Source organism: Phodopus roborovskii, unplaced genomic scaffold (genome assembly GCF_943737965.1).
Source record: "Phodopus roborovskii unplaced genomic scaffold, PHOROB, whole genome shotgun sequence".
Classification (NCBI taxonomy): domain Eukaryota; kingdom Metazoa; phylum Chordata; class Mammalia; order Rodentia; family Cricetidae; genus Phodopus; species Phodopus roborovskii.
Genome location: NW_026125059.1, coordinates 16,673,349 through 16,693,680, shown reverse-complemented (window position 1 = coordinate 16,693,680; position 20,332 = coordinate 16,673,349). Strand labels below are relative to the sequence as shown.

The 20,332-nt window shown below is 40.5% G+C and overlaps 1 protein-coding gene across 1 annotated transcript in view; it reads right to left on the bottom strand.

The window, feature by feature from the left end:
• The window catches only part of Ptprt (protein tyrosine phosphatase receptor type T), a 1,080,054-nt gene that overhangs the window by 146,209 nt on the left and 913,513 nt on the right, over positions 1 to 20,332 (bottom strand). Inside the window, exons 14-15 of the mRNA XM_051187222.1 lie at positions 13,310 to 13,445; positions 1,512 to 1,541 (exon numbers count right to left, since the gene is read on the bottom strand). Coding sequence (XP_051043179.1) covers positions 1,512 to 1,541; positions 13,310 to 13,445 — 166 coding nt within the window. The remainder of the gene's footprint in view (positions 1 to 1,511; positions 1,542 to 13,309; positions 13,446 to 20,332) is intronic.

Here is a 20,332-nt window from a genome sequence, read left to right as displayed (position 1 = left end):
GTACCATTTCTCTTTAGTATTCAGAAAAATGAGACTCAGAATCTAGAAACATTCTCAAGGTTATACAACCACTGAGGTAAAACTTGAACACCTAAAGCTCCTTCTCATTCCATCATAACAGCTGCATTGTGTATATGTCTACATCTTTGCCAATGCATTCAGGCCAATGAAAATGTTCATTTCACCAGCATTGGGTAAATTTAATTCTCAATCCACTGGCAGATATACCCATCCACATTAATGAGCTCATATTTACTTAGTGTCCCTATACTATGTGCATATACATAATTTCAACTGGAATTTCATTATTTGTCCATGCTGATTTCTCAAACAGAAAAGAGCACCACAAGGGTGAAGCTTAAGGTCCTTGCTATTTCTCAATCCACTCTAGCTAGAATACAGTATGCATAATCAATGTGTGTTTGATTGATGAATGAATGAATGAATGAATGGGTGAGGTAAATGTTCTAGGACCCTCCATAGTAGTGGAGGAGAACATTGATCACTATATGAATGATGGTGGTGGTATTATCTTCTGTGCCCACAGCTTGGCACTAACTGAGCAAAATGGTTGATGAAGCCACTTTCTGGTTCCATCTCACTCTGTGGAGGTTTCTGCAGAAGGTAATTGAGATGTAGGACTTTCTCACAAGGCTGTGTTTGCTAATGGACAGCAATACTGTTTGCTAAGATCCTGGCATTCTGAGATCTACTCCTATTCTTATGCAGGTTGAATACATGGTAAGTTCTCCTATTTCTCTCTGAACCTCATTTTCCAAATCCAGGGATGAGTACTAGAAATATGGAGGTATTGCAGTGATTTTTCCAAATTTTCATCAGCAAGGATCTAGTATATAAAATTCTTCTCCTTTACCTGCATGTTTTGAAAAGCTCTGATTTAATAACAAAAATCACCTTTATTTAGTAAGGGCAATAAGCCATCATTAACTGCAAACTAAATATACTGATGAAGTGATATAACTAATGTTAAACGCCAAACAGGGATTTCAGCTTAAATCCAAGACCTTGGATGTTTCTGTCATCCTTGAGGTTGCATTTGGATAAAGTCTGGGCTCTATGGTGTTCTCCCTAGTACAGCAGAAAGAGTCAACAGACTCTTTTCTATCCCTTGAGTCCCCAAGACTGATACTTCCCAGATGAGGCACAAAGGGACTCAGAAGTTCCTGAGATCTGTGACTCTGTCTTACCTTTCCCTCCTTCTGGAACTGTGCAGCTCATTAGAAATTGACACTCACAAAGGAGAAACTGGCCCCTCATATCTTCAAAGGTACAAGGGCAAAACCAGGATGACAGGAACAGAATAGACACGAACAATGACAGTGCATTTTCAAACGGAAAAGCATCCATACAAAATAAAAACTTCCAGACTACAGATGACTAGACAGAAGTGGATATGAGAGGCCAACAGACAGTCAGTTGGTGCAGGAGGAAATGCATGCTACAGCCTCCCTTACAGAGCACAAAGCAGTTAACACCGGCTCGATACTTACAAGTAATAGGAGTAGGAATAAGCATTTCTTCTATATATTGATGGGCAGTCAGATGAAGGAAATGTCCAAAAGGGGGGGAAAAAGAAAAGACAAACAAAGAAGAATTAGGTTTATATGAAATCATGATTCTTAGAAATGCACATCATTTTAGTAACCCTAACCTCAAGGAGATGCATCTTCTTACACATCAGCTGGGAGAAGTGGGAGAGACTTCACCTCTGACATGAATGAGGTCCTCGCCTCACGCAGAGAAAGCCAAGTTTCTTGGGGGCTGTTTAAAAGTTGTTCTTTATGGACAGCTAAAACAAACTGCATTGTAATTATGGACTTTAGATGGTCTTAGGTAGCTTTCTGTACACCCTAGAAATAGACTACCAAACTTTCACATTCCAGTGTCCCTAGGATTCAAGCAACAACAGCACAATAGCACCTTTCCTCTTAACTGTTTCACAAAAGATCACATCCACATCTATTCTGTAAGAAGTCAGGCCCCACACAGGGAAACAACTGAGCAGCATCCTCTGCTAGCTTCCCAGCCATCCATATTTCCAGGCTCATGTGTAGTAAATAGCACCCTATAAGGAGTCATAGATGACCCTAGATGACAAGTAGAATGTAGTAAGATTGTATTCTGGGATTTCTAAGGTGGGTTTTAGAAAAAAAGAAGGTTCCTTTTTGTTGGACCTCTCTATTGAATGCCTGAGTGTCCATGTAAGTAATTCAACTCCAGAGCCACCATACTGGAGAGATCACATGGAGAAGCCCTGAGATAATACAGAGGGAAAGAAATTACCAGGTACAAAACTTTCTGGTCCTTCCATCCCACACTAGAATTCATACAAATTATCTCAGCTGAGACCATGAGCATCACAGATAGGAATATGTTTCCTTTATACCCTACCCAAAGTGAAGACCCAGACAGAATAAAAAATAGTAGTTCTTTACATTATTAGGTTTTGGGAGTTGTTTGTCACATAGTAGGACTGAGACAGACTTTAACATCATCATGAAAGAATGCTGTACTGAGAAGGAAGAATTATAAACCTTAGCATCAACAGATCCCAACTTGAATAAATGGTGCCTTTAGATACTCATCTACTGCTAATGATTTCCCCACTGTACTCCAGGATGCCAGGAGTTCTCCAGAGTGGCCACAGGGAGAGAAGATATCATGAAAGTGGGTCTGCTAGTCCTCTGCTACTCATCAATTTGTATCAACTTTATATCATCTAACATTTCACACAGCTAAGAATTCGAGCTTCTAAAAGGAAGCTTGAAAAATCATTGCCTTCAGGCATCTCCTGAAGTCTCCACTAGCTCTTGGCTTCTAAACAATCACAAACCTTTATGCATGTCCATTGTGTTCCCCTTGTTGTACCTTATCTTATGATGTAAGGAAAATAAATAGGAATGCTTTTATTTCACACCGGGTTTTATCTACACGGACAGTACAGGATGCATTTGAGAATTGGGAAAGGTTGCTAGGAAGTTCAGGTTCCCAAATATCCTCCTGAGTTAGCAAGAATAGCTCCCTTCCTTCTTGAATGATTTGATTAGTTGCAATTATTTTCCCATTTGCTTGTCACAGGAAGACCCAGTCTTTAGAGCCACAGGGGTGTGAATGCATATTCAGACCACAGAGGTATGAAAAGGTATTCAGAGCTCAGGATTTCCACCTTTCAAGTCAGAAATAGTTAAAGCCCCCAAGGCAGGGCTATTAAAACCCAACCTAATAACCCTAAAAGTCCAGAAGAAAAGTGAGTAGTAAGAAAACATAAAAAAAAATCACATTTGCTTGGTAGACTAAGCTGGAGGAAATGAACCCATCATAGAATGAGCTAGTGACCACTCCCATCCCCCAAATTGCTCAGCATCCTAGAAAACGAATAATGGCCTTGGAGAATGAAAGGGGAAGACACAGATCTGCGATGGACAGAAATTGGATAAATTCATGTGAGTCATCAAATCCTCATTCTCCAGCTGTACAGGTTGCCACCAATCATTCTTCTGCTTTACCTATGATGGGTCCAGTGCCAGAAAAATGTATTCTTTAAAGGCAGAAAGCTCAGGGTCTAAGCATCTCTTGCTATGACTTGAACCTGGAAGCTAATGGTGCAACTTCAGCCCCCAGTTCATATGCTGATGCTATCAGAGGTCTTCTGCAGGTGATTGAGACCAGAGAAGAACATCAGGACAAGGGTAGGGTGGGGCATAATAAAACTGGTGTCTTTATAAGGAGAGGGAGACATATTCAGTCTGCCCACCAGATGATGCTCTCCCCCACCATGTGATGCTACAACAAGAAGCCCCTTCTCAGAAGCTGAGCAGATGCTGGCAGCATGCCATTGGATTTAGCCAGAAACAGGTGTATTTTCTTTATAAGTTACCCTGACTTGGGCACTTTGTTACAGGAATAGAACTAGATTAATCATTTTACATATTTCCAGCAACATGAAAAGAAAAAGGCTAGTGTTCTAATTTCAGCTCTTTCACTTGCTCACTGCGATGGTTTAGATAAGCAGACTCCTCTCACCCCAACCTGTTTCCTGATCTCTGTACTAAGTTGTTGCCATACATAACAGACACTTCAACTAGCTTTCAGGTCATGGGAAAACAAGGTCAAGCATGCGAGTACCATCATTTATAGCTGCATGGTCTGGAACAAAGTAATTAAATAGCCTCTTGTTCCAGTCTCTCCACCTCAAACACTGGAAGTAACGACTACACATTCCTAAGAGTTCATGACTGTATGTCAATTTTCATTAGATGACTTCATTTAGATTATATCCAAATAAGATATGGCATAATATATAATATTTTTCAAAACTTCCATTAATCTAAATTAATATTAGTTAATAATAATGTGTAATTTGTAATGTGCTAAGGATAGATGAAAGGTGGTTTATCTCCCACCTCATCGACAGATATAAAATTTGCTGCTTCTTTTTTCCATCACCAGGACAATGTATATACTTTGGGGAACAATGAAAATAATTACCAATAATAATAAAATGAAATGGAATATATAGATAGCACTTACTAGGCACCAACACTGTTTTTGCTCTTATCACAGATTAGCTTATATATGCCTTTACAACTGTTCAAAGAGGTAGATACTATTATCTTCACTTTATAGAAGGGTGATCTGAGACAAATGGGGTGAAGATGACAGAACCAGCACCCAGATTTGATGGCATCATCTCTCCAAAGGCCATGCTCTTAACTACCATGTAACCTACATTGTGTGAGGACATAAAACAGGGCACCAAAAATGGTAACCCATGCTTCAGCTCTTTGAATCTTCCTTACCAAGGTATACATTGTCACTATTACTGTCAATTTAGGAATCTAAGGCTCTAACAGGGCTCTTACTTCTTGACTGAAGATTCTGTGCAACTTTGAAGAAGTTGGAAAGCGTCTGTCCTGACATGGGCTTCTCTACTGGCAGCTACTTCCTCTTAGGCAGGAGGCTTTGTTCATTATTCTGATGCACTGAATTTTCCATTCTCAACTTTCATGGCTGACCTCTTCTGGGGCCACTTCTTTCTAATAGCATGTTTCCTGCTTCCCATTTAAACACAGATTGCCTGTTTTCTGAGTTATCTTGGAGGTCACCAAAACTAGTGCTGTCTCTAAGCTGTTGTCAATGAAACGCCTATAATGGCAGTGATCAGTGGTCTTCTAATGATGGGCAGGTCTTTTCTCAACCAAGCTGCAAAGTCACAGATATTTGCTCTGTGACCACAACACAGTTTACATGTGTTTATTCTCTAAACCTTGAAGAAGATTTACTGAAGGTCTGAATTTACAAGGATACAGTGATATTGTAGATAACAGATTGCCTGAAAACAAAAAATCCTGAACACAAAGACAGCTGTGCTTAGGAAGGGGGAAAAAAACAATATCCCAAACTTAATAAATCACATACTGCAGAATCGCCTTTTAGCTGGCTGACAACACTGACTTCAGGTTGAGATTCTCTTTGCTTTATATCATGTTAACAGTGCTAACTTGTCTTTGTAACCACACATTTGGTCTTTTACCCATCTATCTAGCCCATAAACTTATCCATTCATCCATCCATCCACCCACCCACCCACCTAACAATTCATTCCCCTATCTATCTACCAAGGGATTAACCCACCCATTCATTTATTCATCCACTCACTTAGCCCTCCATCCATCCAATATCTCATTATCTACTCAAACATCATTTAATTATTAATTTTAAAAAATTCCTGAGATTCTACTAATATATCTGTCTATGCCAAGTACTATGAATAGACAAATGAAATTCTAATCCAGCCCACCTGGTCTAAAGTGAAAGCCAGGTAAGAAAATTATAGAGGAGGCAATAATAATAGCTACCATTTAAACAGAAGACAATCACTTATGTACCAGATACTAGTATAAGACCATTGCACAAGAGGGAGCAGAGGGATTGTAAGATTGTAAGAGGAGGTAGATGACTAGAAGGAAACCCGTAGACACAGCAGGGAAGCTGCATGTATGAATACACAGCAGATGAGACAGCATGCACAAGACCTGTGAGAGCTCAACCCAGTCATAACCCCAGCATGGAAATAGGAAGTAGACACAAAATCAAAACCCTAGCTAAGGAGCCAATGGCAGCTGATACATGTGAGAGGAAAGTCGGTTTTCTTTAAGGGTGTAGTCCCTGATGAGACTAATATGCTCCCATGGAAGGCCACACATCCAAGGGTATATGAACAGCATCAACTAAACTTGATGTGTTTGTTTTTAAAGGGATATAAAGTTGGGTAAGTATGGAAGGGGTTTTGGATGTGTAAGGAGTGTGGAGAGAAGGGTCAATGTGGTTCAAATACATTGTATGAAACTCTAAAAAATAAAAATGAAAATGATGTTTAAGAAAACTACTTTTAAAACAATAGGGTATATACCAGATACTATTCTCAGTATATCATGTAGATCACCTCATTTGATCATCACACTAACCTTATGAGACATTATTATCCTTATTTACAGACAAGGAATGTGAGGTTCAAAGAAATAACTCTCCCAGATTCACACAGTAGCTAAGTGGCTGGTGGGTATTAATATCCAAGCAGTTTTCCTTCAAGAGCCAATGTTATCAAGAATTGTGCTATTATTTTCTTCCATACTGATGGTCTAATAGGATGTGACAAAAGAGAGATGTGGGGAGAGAAGAGAGATAAGGTAGACCAGAATCTGCCATGCTTGAAATATAAAACCACAGTGAAGCCAGATTGTGAGTAGGCATTTGCAGGTATTTTGAATTGTTTCATGGACTGAGTAGGTGGTGAGTAAAGTACACGTCATGATACTGCAAAGGGGGTTCCTTCTTAGAACCTATGATGAACCATTTAGTACAGGGTGGGTATAAGGTGATACTTTCCATTTGTTTTTTAATCACCTCAATGACCCTTTCAAAATTGTGCCACAAAATTTAGCATATCAATTTAGTAGGGCCTGTTTTATATTTAACCCAGTTTAGATAGTATTAGAGTATGTACTTCAACATCAGATTGCCTAAGTAATGTCACAGAGTCATGTGATTTGGGGCAATTTTCTAACACTGTGTTTCAGTTGTCTGACATACAGGAGAATATATATATATATATGCATACATACATAACACACACACACACACACACACACACACACACACACACACTAACCCAATAATATACCCTGAATTTTTTTACCTGGTCCAGTGGATCTTGGGTTTTCTGATTGTCTCACTCTTGTTTATATTCAGTTTTTCTTTGTAAACATCGTGGCCTCTGATGGCACAGACTGGATATTTTCAACACTGTCCTTCAGACTTACCTTATGTGTATTAGGACTTGGTATACCATTGATGCTGGGTGTTCACTTTTGTATCTTTTTTTCAGAATGATAATGTACTCGTTAAGAGCTAGTACTGACCCTCATCTGCTTTAATTTCACTGGGATATTCCACTCAGTTTGTTTGCTTTTTGTTTTTTAGAAAAGCCCTGATATTTTTACAAGGCATTTTTGAGATAAGAAGGAATCAGGACACATAGCTGGTAATCCACTGGAGAAGATAAAGTGTGACTACGGATGACAATGGTGAACCAGAACATAAAATGACCTTCACAGAGGACATCCAGACTATGAGTCCAGGAAAGGGTTACTGGAGAGGTGACCAGAACTTGACATTTATATAGGTAATATAGTCACATGAGAAACACAAGCACTGAATAGGAATGAAGCTCACACATACAACCACAGGAGTCAGGGTGATACTAAGGGACCTGAAAAACCACAGTGATCATGGGGGTGGGGTGGGAGGCAGAACTTCATGAAGCAGTTTTTCCAAAGGAGTTGAACTTGCACATTTCCTTCTCTCCCACCCTGTGAGTCAGTGATCTTTAGACAACAGGGTAGAAAGCATGCACTGAAATTTGAAACGTTATTCTGGGTACTGTGGAGAAATGGGTTAAAGCAATCATAGTGAGAGAAGCTAGTGAAAAGATACACGCATTAGGGGTCTACCCTGGGAAGATCCAAGGACAGTGAGAATGCCTTACTATCACAATGCAAGGCTGTAGGCTTAGGAGAATTCATGGCGATAAAAACCTCATGTGATTGACAAATAGGATAGAAAGCAATGCCTGTCAATGAGCTGGGGATAGAAGATTGGGATCTGGTTGACAGAGAGATAATGACTTCTACTTTGACTCTGAAATACCCAATGGATATCCAAGGGTATATGATATGGTGCAAGGAAATGCATGTGAGAGAGGCCTGAAGAAGAAGCCCCTTAACCTCAAGGGTCGCTTCCATCTTCAGGTCAGCAAAATAACCACCACTAGGTTATGTGATGGATATATAGAGGAAAGGAGTGCAGGCAGCATAGGGGCTGCATGGAAGGGATTGACACTGGGCTATCCTGCTGGCATTGCAATGTGGGAAGACCTTGCTAGGATGTCACACTTGGTAGTCCTATTTGGAAGAACATGAGGGTGAAAGTTTGACAGTGTTGAGAATCTTGTAGGCAAAGAAGTTGTTCAAATATTTCATCTGGGGAAAGATAAGTCCAAAGCCCACAAAACAAAAAAACATGGAGTTCATTTTATGTTGCAGCCAAATTTTGTGAGTACTGTTCAGACTTTGCTCCACATACCTACACAATTACTATGTCTGATACCAACAGGAACACGTATCACACACGGTACCAAACCAATTCCAAAGCTGTCACCAATGTGCTAACAGCAATTCTGCAAATAACCCTCATGCCCTGACCTGATTTCTTCCTTTTCTGCTTAAACTGCTGAGTTTTCTCTTTGTCACCCTTCTAATGATCATAACTGCATAGATCTGTTGATCTTCCTATTTTGTTTTGGTTTTTATAAATGGGAAGTGAGGTTCAAAGGGTTATATGAGTTCGGCAAGGTGCTGGGATAAGTTTAGGAATAAATCCAGACTGTGATTCCAGAGTCCAAGATGCTAATTTTACCAGTCCCGAAAGACTAGCAGAAATCAAACAAATCATAGAGGCTCAGGTTCAGATACCATTTTCCCTCTCTTGATTTTACTCTACTCTGGCTTTGGGCTTATTGTTTTGCTTCTCAGTTTTGTGTTTTTGTTGTAAGAAATCATGCCTTCAAGGACCTGTTTGATTTTCTGCCCTGACTGCCCTTATTAATGGACTATAACCTGAAGATGGAAATAAACCTTTTCCTTCTCAAAGTAGCTTTTGGTTAAACTGTTCTTTAACACAGCAACAGAAGGAAACTATAACAAACTTCATTCTCAGACTCCAGGAAGTGAATTCCAAAGCAGCATTACACTGAACTACATAAAACTTGGGGGCATATGCATGGAATAGTACAACCCAAAACACTAATTTGTAGAGGTTCTTATATGGGAGTTGCTAACGACAGCTTCAACCATCAAAATGTGTTGGTTAAGGCACAAAAGTCTTGTTTTATTCTATCTTATTCTGCATTGAAAGTATCCAGTGTTCTGTGGTATCAGACTAAGGGACAATCTAGGTTGCCTCACAACATCTTGCTTGCCTATTTCTTTGGCGGAGACAGTGTAGTGACTGCAGAGTAAGAAAGGAAAGTGTAAAATGAACTCTGGACTGCAGAGAGGCTTTGGCAATGAGGGCTCCTCATCATCAGGAGCTCAGGACATAAAGGGTATATGTTTCTATATAATGGCATGGTGTGTGTCATAGAGCATCCCTTAGGAAACAGTCTCAAGTGTAGACATAATCGGTAGATCCAGGAACAGAACAGAAAATACAGATGGATATTTTATAGTGAGCATGGCTAATACTACATTGGAAATCAACAGTAGTAGGGGAGGGCTCAGGGTCTATGTTTCATAATGCCAAGATTATGCATAGCACCACAATCAAAGAAGATTTGGTAAGAGTGAATCAAAACTAATTTTCAACTTTAACATGAATTCTTTGGAAACCATAAAAGAATCTTATTTAAATCTCCATTGATGCCTGGGCATTGGTGACACACGCATTTAATCCCAGCACTTTGTGAGACAGAGGCTGGTGAATCTCTGTGAGTTCAAGGCCAGCTTAGTCTACAGAGCCAGTTCCAGGACAGGCGCCAAAACAATACAGAGAAACCCTGTCCCACAAAACAAAAACAAAACAACGACAACAAAAAAGTAAAAATCCATTGACATCACCATTTGGCTTTTTTCTCTAAAGACCCTCCTCTCTATTGTAAAACAAGTACAAGGAAAGATTATAAAACATTCATCAGGTTGTGTTGATTTTTTTTCCTTCCTATTTCCCTTCCTTTCTCTTTTCTTGAGTCATCTAAATGTAAATTAATTTCCCCATTAAGTACTTCCTTTTATCCTTTGCACATCAAGTACATTCTCTGTCCGCTTTCTAGTTCTGTTACAAAAAGAAAAGTTCTAGCAAGAAGATAGATTGTTTGGAGAGTGAGAAGAAAGCATTACCATTAATGATGGTGAACCCCCAAGAGGGAGAATCTGGGGACATCTGTGTTAATGGAAACACCTGTGGCTATAGCCTGGAAAGATTTGAGATGAACTCAAGACTCAGAGGCACAGGGAGCAGGAAACCAAAACCAAAACAAAACAAAAATAAAACAAAAAAACTAGTCACTGCATTCATGACCATGGAGGACAGGGGGATGGCTCTGTCAAGTTCAAACCAGTGAAGGGCATATGTAATGGCACAGGCAACTGACCTTTGAGGACCCCTGGACCCAGGAACTGTAGTTGACAATGAGACTCTGGAAGGATCCTGCCAGGGATCTTTAGCTGGGTTGATGTTTTTGTTCTTTTAAACTTCTCCCTTTAGGTTGCTAAGGTAGCATTTTGGCTAGCAACAGGTTAATAAAAGACTGAACTGAGTAATATCCTCATATTTATACACAGGGTTGGAGTCAGAAGCATTCCACAGAAAGAATGAGTTCACTATGGCCTTTACTGTCTTTGAGGCATCTCTAGACACAGGAAAATGCTGTGGCTTAGTAGAAAGAAGTAGGCCTGTGCTTAATTTCTTTCTTCCTCTCCCCTGCCTTACCTTTCCTCTCTTCCTTTCTCTCCCCCACTCTCCTATTTCTCCTCTTCTTTAGCCCCCACCCCCTTCACTCCATCTGTGAATTATTGTAATCAATCAGCAGAAACACGTCCGTATACTGCATATGCAAGTACAGAACAGCATCCCAAAACTGTGCATTGCCACGGGGTCTAAAGTTTGCTTTGGGGATGAAATGGTGATCATGTGACACCTGTTGGTCATGTCTGACGGTTTTATAGACATGAGATGTGATAAAGATATCCTTGGAAGAGGTTAAAACTACATGGAAGGCTCAATTTCTATGCACTCTCATCCTAGAAACAGAAAGCCATTCTTTTCCTCCCTCCCAGAAAAATCACACATTTCAGAAATAGCTGCTGAGAAGGAAGTGAAATTTTTTCACAAGCTCACAGCCGATGGTGACGTAGGTTAAGCCAGGCTTTAGAAAGAGCAAAATTGGAAGAACATATCTGACTTACAAATTGGTGGCAAGGAATCAGACAATTTCAGGATATTCAATTCCATCTAATTGGCCATTTTTTTCCATGTAGACAATCCAAGACTCACCTCTGCCGCTAACCCACTAGCAAGGTTAAGAAACCTTTCTGTGATCTTATACGTACAATATGCTTATCACTCTCAGAGAACTCAAAGTGCATGCTCTACCTCAAATAATAGTGGGACATAGAGTATGGCTATGCTTTATCAATGATGATGGGATAAGGAAGTGCTACCTTAAACTTTCTGAAGCCTCTGCATCCCTGATGATAACATGGTACCTTCCATTCACTCTAGTTTTTTTCCCCCCAGAGGGAAAATTAGTAGCTGGTTGAGAACTTTAACTCTAAAGCTATTCTACTGGTTACTTGACAAGAAAAACAGTGGCATTAGATAAAATATATAAATAAAAGGCCAAGTCCCAGCAAGAAGATATCCTGGTAAGGAAGGAGACTGGCTGAATCAAAGCTTTACCATGAGAGAGGGACTGACAGGTACGTACTGGTGGCTTCATGGCTGAGAACAGGCTGGCTGCATATGTGATGACAGCACCAGCACTTCTGAGTCATCAGTGACTGGAAATAAGGACATTGTTTTTCAATTTTTTTCTTCATTGGTACTTGTGTAGAAGCTAGGGTTGTCTTTGGGGGACACTTATTATCTTTATTCTGGAGGAAAACAAGTTTCAAAGTGTCTATCAACTTGAAGGTGATAGAAATTCCCTGGTCCTTATCATCATCGTTGTTGTCCTGAACCCTACAGCTTCAGTGTCAGGTGTAACTTTAAAGACTATTGAACACTACTGTTTGCATTGTGGAAAGATGGGGTTGTAACAGATGGGACTGCAATATGGCTGATGCCTTCTTAGATTTGGCTGTAAAGTGGGAAGATGGAGGCATTACTGGAGTCTGTCTATGAAACTGAGAAGTCTCAGATATGGAAAGTTAAGTGTGTCAATACAGTGATAGGTAAAAGCTAAACAGATGGTCAGGGAACCCAATTTTGGGAAATATATAATGGTTCTTAATGATAATGCTAGCTCATATATCAGACTTTGCATTTTCTAGCTCTCTTCTAATTCCTTTGTATTATCTTCAATCCCGTAACTGTACCTAGGCAGAGGATGAGTATGGGAGGTTGACTGTCAACAACAAAGGAAGTATTGCATTCATCAGCAATGTGATTTGAAGGAAAATACATACAACATAAGAAAACCTGCATTGCTTGCCCATAGGTGCCCAGAGAAACACTCTGATAAAAGATAATAAGTGCCAATAACAAGCTGGGAAGGTTTGATGAGACATGGCATAGGAAGTCATCTCAAGTAGGACAATCTCTGGAGTTTCACTCCTTTGGAGGCTTTGAGGCAGCATGAGAGGCTACTCCTGACCAGTGGATGTTGGGGAAATGCAGGTAAAGAAAATTGAAGTATTGTTTTACTGTATTCATCTGTGTTCCTGGAGTCCCCCAACCATTTGAGGGCATCACAAATCATACAGAGAAGTTACTTCCAAAAAGACTTAATTCATAATAACCAGACTCTACGGCACAACAAGAAAGCAATGGAGTCACTGGTCAACTTAAAAGCTGGCCTTCTCAAAGCTACTTGCCAAGGAGTAACACTTATCTCTCACACAATAACACAAGAAACTCCAGGGTCCCATTGGAAAAGTTCTACTGGACAGTAATTGACAGAAAAAATGACTTGGCCACATGGTAGTGCTGGGGTCATGGGGTCAAGACTCACCTCCTTTTGATGGTCAGCATCACACCCAGGAGGATGATGATGAACATGAGGAGGCCAGCGATCACACCTGCCATTTTCACTGTGTTGTCTACCTGCTTCTCTGGCTCCACTGTGTTAGAATTCTGGCTGGAAGCACCTTGAGAGAAAAGAGTAAGGAAGAAGATGTTAAAAGGGCTTACCGATAACCAGGCAATAGTGACAGTAACAACAGTGTCTATTTATTAAGGCTAACTATGTGCCAGGCACTGTGCTGATAGCTTCAAGTACATTGTTCCATGCAACCCCCTTTGAGAATTAATTCCTTAAGAGGTTGGGATTACTATGATGGGATGACATTCTGAGCATTAAAAGAGTTTCCATACTTGCTGTGTGGGAACATAAGATTTTATTCATTATGTTGCTTTGCTATGAGAGTTCAAACCTTGGCTCATCCTTCAGTTCTTGGGTTCAGAGTATTATGCTTCAGATTATGTAATGTAAATAATAGCTTCATGTTAACATAATGCAATTAAAGGCACTGTGATCTAAGGGATCTTTTGTTTTATTCCTTATAAGAAACCAACAGTAGAGGAAAAGAATAGTAGATTAAAAAGAATTGTCTTAGGTTCAAAAAACATGATGAATTTCAATATGGGAAATTATGTAATACTATATTCTAACTTGTTGACTCAGTCTCTGGTAAAGGAAAGTATGAACTGACCACTTATTATGTCTTTAGGCCTATGTGGGCAACTCAGGGCTCTAACTTGGCCAATCCTCACTAACAGGTCCAAAGACAGACATTGTTTTTCCCATTTTATATATGAGGGGGGAAAAAACCCAAAAAACAAAAAGCAAAAACCCAAAACATCAAAGGACTTCCTAAGTTGAATGGGTGATTTTAATGTCAGGAGCAAGATCCTTCAGGTTTGGTGATTCCAAATTTAGACTGTAATGGTGAAAAACCTTGACTTCAGTTCCCGAAGCCCCTAGCTCCTCATCCCCCAACTTCAAACTACTGTTTTGCTCTATAGCAAAAGTAAGTAAGCAAAGGAAGGCATAGCCAGCCTCTGCATGTGTGTACTAAGGATGGAAGGCAATTTCCTGTCTCAGACATTCTGGAGGGTAGGTAGTACATGGGTTACCAGCATCCAAGGGCAATTTTCTCCTGCTGTCTTTATTTTCCCATTAGAATCACTCTCTCTCTCTCTCTCTCTCTCTCTCTCTCTCTCTCTCTCTCTCTCTCTCTCTCTGTGTGTGTGTGTGTGTGTGTGTGTCAGTTTAAAGTCAGAAGCACCTTTTCCAAAACTCATCTCTACTTTTCTGCAACATCAGCACCAGTTCATCCTTTATCAGCCAATATACTTTTTGTGGCCTCCTGCGCCTCTGGCAGGGCTTCTCTCTCCTCTAAATTCTGATAACACTTTATAACACTTTGCACATACCTCACAATATCTCTTACCACAATGTACTGATATTATTAGTTGCTTGTTTTCACATCTATCTTTTTCACCGGTCTGCACGCTCCTTACGGGTAGCATTAGGCCTCTTTTATCTTTGTTTTCTATGTTAGTACAGATCCTGACTCATAATGGGGGGGGCATTAAATGTGTGTTGTTGTTTGGTATTTTGCTAAAGGGATTATGTCTCTGCCTGCACACATTTCTCCTCATGGAACAAAACTGTTTTCTCTTGCTTTTAGTCATATATTCTTAGAACTTAACTGACCATCAAACTGAAGGGTTGCTTTCCAACATAAAACTTCTAAACTTCAAATCTGATTCCCTAAACTCACTGCTGTTTCAGATCAGGATCAGGCCTCCTTGGTTTTTTTTTTTTTTTGCTTATGAGTGTAGAGGTGTAGAGTGCATATTCTTTCCAGGCACTTTCCTCAAACTTTAGGTAATTTTAGCAAGTTGGTTTACTTAGCAGAGTGTCCTTGGTGGGAATGGAAGCCTTTAAGTGTAGCTGTTGTGTCCTTTTCATTGCTATAATGACTGTGTCTAAATGTTATTATAATGGTTTTGTCACGACATAAAAGTGCACAGGCCAGAATGACTTATTTATCCATTCAGTTATGTGTCTTTAGCTCCTGTGTGTCCAAGTGCTGGGTCCAAACTACAGTCTCAATAGCGTCCAGAAACCTTTTTTCTAGAAGTGGTTAAAGGTGATATATTTTATTCATTGTTTCCACCAGATAAAGGCAAGACCAAGTCAGCCTTCCCCAGGGCTGTGTGACAAGGTTCCGCCATTCTGCAGCCCAGTGACTTGCTGGAACATTCAGGGACAGCCAGTGTATCTTTAGTTAGAACAGTCTGACATTGCAGAGTGAGGGTATTTATGAGTGGCTCCTAAGCAGCCTCTACTTATGAGACTGAAGGTAGGATTTCTAAGAAAAAGCTAGTCTATAATGTACCATGCCCAAAGGAAAGAGAACACCTCAAATAACAAAGCTCCCCAATACTGACAGTTTTTAAATTCAGAATTACAGGAAAGGTTGGCCTAGACCATTGAATCATTGTTGGAGTTAAACTTCACTAAGTACCTGTTCCGAGGTCCTCTTCTAGAGGCTGGGAGCTCAGGGCTAAGATGCCCTGAGAGTCTCTTTTTATGTAAGAGCCCTGTTGTCACTGGTCTGATAAGATTCACACTCCACACCTTAGGTATTTGTAAACATTTACTAGTGGCAGGCATCTGGAGACATTGTGGTGAGCTGAACAGTTACAGTTCATGTCTTCAGAGAGTTTGCAATCACTGGTATTTGTAATTATGGGGCTATATTTAGTAAATCAGTAATTAATAATGGCAACTGTGGTGGTTCAAAAGAAAATGACTCCTACAGAGTGTGGCATTATTAGGATGTGTAGCCTTGTGGGAGTAGAAGTGGTCCTGTTGGAGGAAATGTGTCACTGTGGAGGCAGGCTTTGAAGTCTCTTATATGCTCAAGTCAGGTCCAGTGAGGCAGACCACTTCCTATTGCCTGCAAGTCAAGATGTAGGAATCTCAGCTGTGTCTCCAGTACCATGTCTGCCTGCATGCCACTATGTTGATCCATGAAGGTAATGGATTAAACCTCTGAAACTATAAGACACCCCAATTAAATGTTTTCCCCCCTTTATAAGAGTTGCCATGGTCATGGAGTTTCTTCACAGCAATAGAAACCTTAACTCATTGACTTTCTGCTTTGTTAAGGATTTGGACAGAGAGGCACATGACCCCTTGGAAAAAGCAGAACAGGGAAGTAAGTTACTTTTTGGAGGAAATGGCCAGCAGGGCAACCTTCAGGGCTGTAGCTAGACAATGGAAGCAAACAGGAGGTGTAGGACACCCTGGGTCAAAGCTGTATGACTGGCAAGAAACCTGGTGTATGACAGAAACGCAGTGTTTAAGGGGTCAAACAGCAAAGAAAGAAGGCTAAAAAAGTTGCTGGAGAGGGAAGCAGGAGTCAGTTCACACATGACACTGTAGGTTATGATGATAGTTTTGTTCTGTAGCCCAAGCAAAACAGATAGCCATCTAAACACTGTTCATGGGGCAATGATGGGTTCAGATTTATGATTCCAGCATATCATCTCAGTTTCATTGTGGAGCCAGAGTGTCTTGGAGAAATGAGTCTTCAGATTGTTGCAGGCACCCAGGTAGAAGATGATAGTCACAAAGACTCAAGAAATAGCAGTGAAGATTTGGAGATGTAATAAAAGTGGTAATTACCTGAAATAACTTTAGTGAAAACTGTTGATATATGGAGTGAGGGGAATGAAGGAGAAAAAAATTACAAGGGTGGCCATAGATTTTTGGTTTACATGACATGGTAGATGAGAGTGGAGTTTGTAGCTTCAAGAAACTGTGCAAAAAGAAAAACTAAGAGTGAATAATTTGAATAATTAGAATAATTTGAAATTAAAGATAGGCAGCTAAAAATGTGAGTCTAGAGCTTTTGGGGTGGTCTGAGCTGTAGGTAAAAAGATCAATTCTTAAATATCCACAGATGGTATGTGTAGCATGGGAGTTAATGAGATTACCTAGGAAGGGAATAACAAGTAAAAGGAGAAGCAGACTTGATTAAGAGACTTGTGGCTCAGCAGTACCCAGGGAATGGGCAGAAGCAGACAAATCTGCATACAAAACAAGAGTATCTAGACATGGAAAGGAAAACTGAACCAACAGAAGATGGATTTCCAGAAGCACAGCATGATCAGCGCTGTCCCATATACTGATGCCAGGGTAAGAACAAGTTCCACGCTCCAAGGAAGTGAAGATCTTAGTTAAGTGTTAGGAAACCTTTACCCAAAGATCAAGGTGTTTTTGATAGAAGCCCCTTCAGCAGTGACCATGACCAGCCAATAGTACTCGCTTGAGGGCCATAGAGAAGCATCCAGATTCTGGGAAGTCTCGTAAAAAGCGAAAGCCCAGTAGTTGAGAAAATTTCAGTGAGTTTAACCCACAGGCCTCAGAGCTGAAAGCATGGACTGCACAGCAAGGTTATCAGGGGCAACTATAATTTCTTGGTCCGTTCACACTTAGATATAACTATACAAGCATACAGAAAACTCAACTTTCACTTAAGCATTCTTTAAGACAGTTTTCAGTAGTCACCAGGGACTAGCTTTCCTGTTCATAAATTAATGGCATTGGTAATCAAAGGCAATAGACATATGGAGAGAATGACTCTGTAGAAAAGATAAAACAAGATCCATGGGTGACCTAAGGGGTAGAATAGAGGGGAAGTACCAGTGACATTTTTGTTGAGGGTCAGTGCTATATCCTCATGGCTAACACTGTAGATATTTGGTGACGAGAATGAGAACTGAGTTCAGGGTTACAGGGAAGCATAGCATAGCTAGCTTCTCATAGGACTGCTTACAAAGGTGACCATTATTCCATAGGTGCCACATCCAAGGCTGGTAAGTCAAAGGCTGCCTATCTGACTTAGTGTCTCAGAAACCCAAAGAGGGCTATTCCAAGAGTTGTAACTGGGAATCCTCCCAGAAAGTTGCTTAGCATCAATCCTAGTCCCTAATAGAATCAGTCTCTGACTCTGATGACTTCTGTCTTTTAGTCTGGGACTGGGAGGAAAGAAAGAGATTCAGGGATTTGGCTGTATCCCCTTCACCCTTGGCTTCCACAGGACCCACACTGAGAATCCAAGTAAATCAAAATTGGCAATGAGGCACCAGGTGATGAGTTATCCAATTAGATAAGCTTTAAGTCTCTCTTTGAGTCCCCTGTGTGATGTGGTCATCAAAAACAATCTTGTGAACTCAGCTTACTAATTCAACTGTCTCCAACAAGAGGCTACAGGACTGACCTTGAACCCCAGCCATCTGTGCCCTCTGAGCTCTGAGTACTCCCAAAGGCTATATTAGTTTGCTCAAAGCAGCAGTCACTTGATTTTTCCCCTCTGCTCTTTCATCAAAGCTTAGAGCAGTGGTCCCCAACCTGTGGGTTGCAATGCCTTTGGGGTTGAACTACTCTGTCATCAGACCATCAGAAAATATAGATATTTACATTACAGTTCACAACAGTAGCAAAACTACAGTTCTGAAGTAGCAACAAAAACAACCTTATGGTTGGAGGTCATCACAACATGAAAAACTGCATTAAAGGGTCACATCATTAGGAAGGTCGAGAACCACTGGCTTATAGTCTTATCCCCTCTTAGCTTTAGTCCCCAATCCACACCTGACTTTCAGTTTTCTGGCTACCTCTTCTTGAATATAGAAACTCAGTACCTAAGATACAGTGCTTAGTTTCTTGGAGGTGTCTTCCCACCCTCAATTTCATATCCCTATGTGAGGCCAGAGGCCATTATGTTTCCCTCCTGCTTTCTCCAATGTTACAAAGTAACTAACTACTTAATTCTGATTTTCCCTGGGGGTTCCTATGTCCTTGGTTGGCAAAGGCAGTGTTGGTTGATGCTACCCTGTACTCTTCAGAACCACCCAGCTGTACATTCAACCACCCGAGAGAGATCCTCAGGGGTAAGATAAACCAAGAAGCTTGATACTTAGAAAGTGATTCAGCAATCAGGACAGCAGCATCACCTAGGAGCTTATTAAAATTTCAGACTCCCAGGATCTATGCTAGGACTATGGAAGCCACTGTTACATTGTGACAAAGTCCCTGTGTGGGTCAAGAGCAGGGCAAAATTCACTTAGTAGTCACCTGGTACAGATGCATTAGCTGGGATCAGAAAGTTTCAATCTAGAGAGTCTATTCTGATGAATCCAGTTCTTGCTTTCTGGTCACATAACAGGTCATTGTAGAAGATGGAACACGTTTAGTGTCTTTAATTTAAAGAGTCAGAGTGAAGAAGTGACTAGTAGATTAGGAAACCACATGATTACACTTTTCAATGGGGAAGAGCTACCAACTTGAGCCTAATACTCTGTTTCTCTCATGTAACCATATCATCTGGATTTTAACCAGGGATTCCTGACCTAAAGAGGGCAGAGCTCCATCACAAAGTAGTGACAGCATGAAAACAGCCATCAGTCCCACTGAAGAGATAGCCTTTCTGTGCTTACTGGCTTCTGCTTTCCCACCTGTTCTGACTTCCTTGCATTCCTGAATAATGAAGCCATTACCCTCTTAAAGCCAGCATATTCATTAGACCCTGATCTTTCTCTTAGTATCAGTTGACATGGCTTCCCCATCTTAACTTGGGTGTTCCTTAACTTCAGTGATGTCTATACTTTTGGTAAGAAACCCTCCCATCATCTTATAGTTCTGGTAATTTTATCTTGTCCTGCCTCTTCCCAGGTTACTCACAGAAGCAGAGAACATGTCACCCACATTGAACGGAGCTTTGCAGGGGCCACAGTGTGCACCTTATCTAGCAGAAGGGCCTACATGACCTTGGTGCCTGCTGAAGTGCTATGGTTTTATGATACTGGCCCAAAGCAATGAATATCAAACAGAAATCCTTGACTTGGCAACTAACTATATGCCATTGCTTACTAGTTGAGTGGCCTTGATCAAATTAATGAAACACAATGTGATTTAATATCCTCACTTGTAAAAGCTGAGAGAAAAATCCTAAAA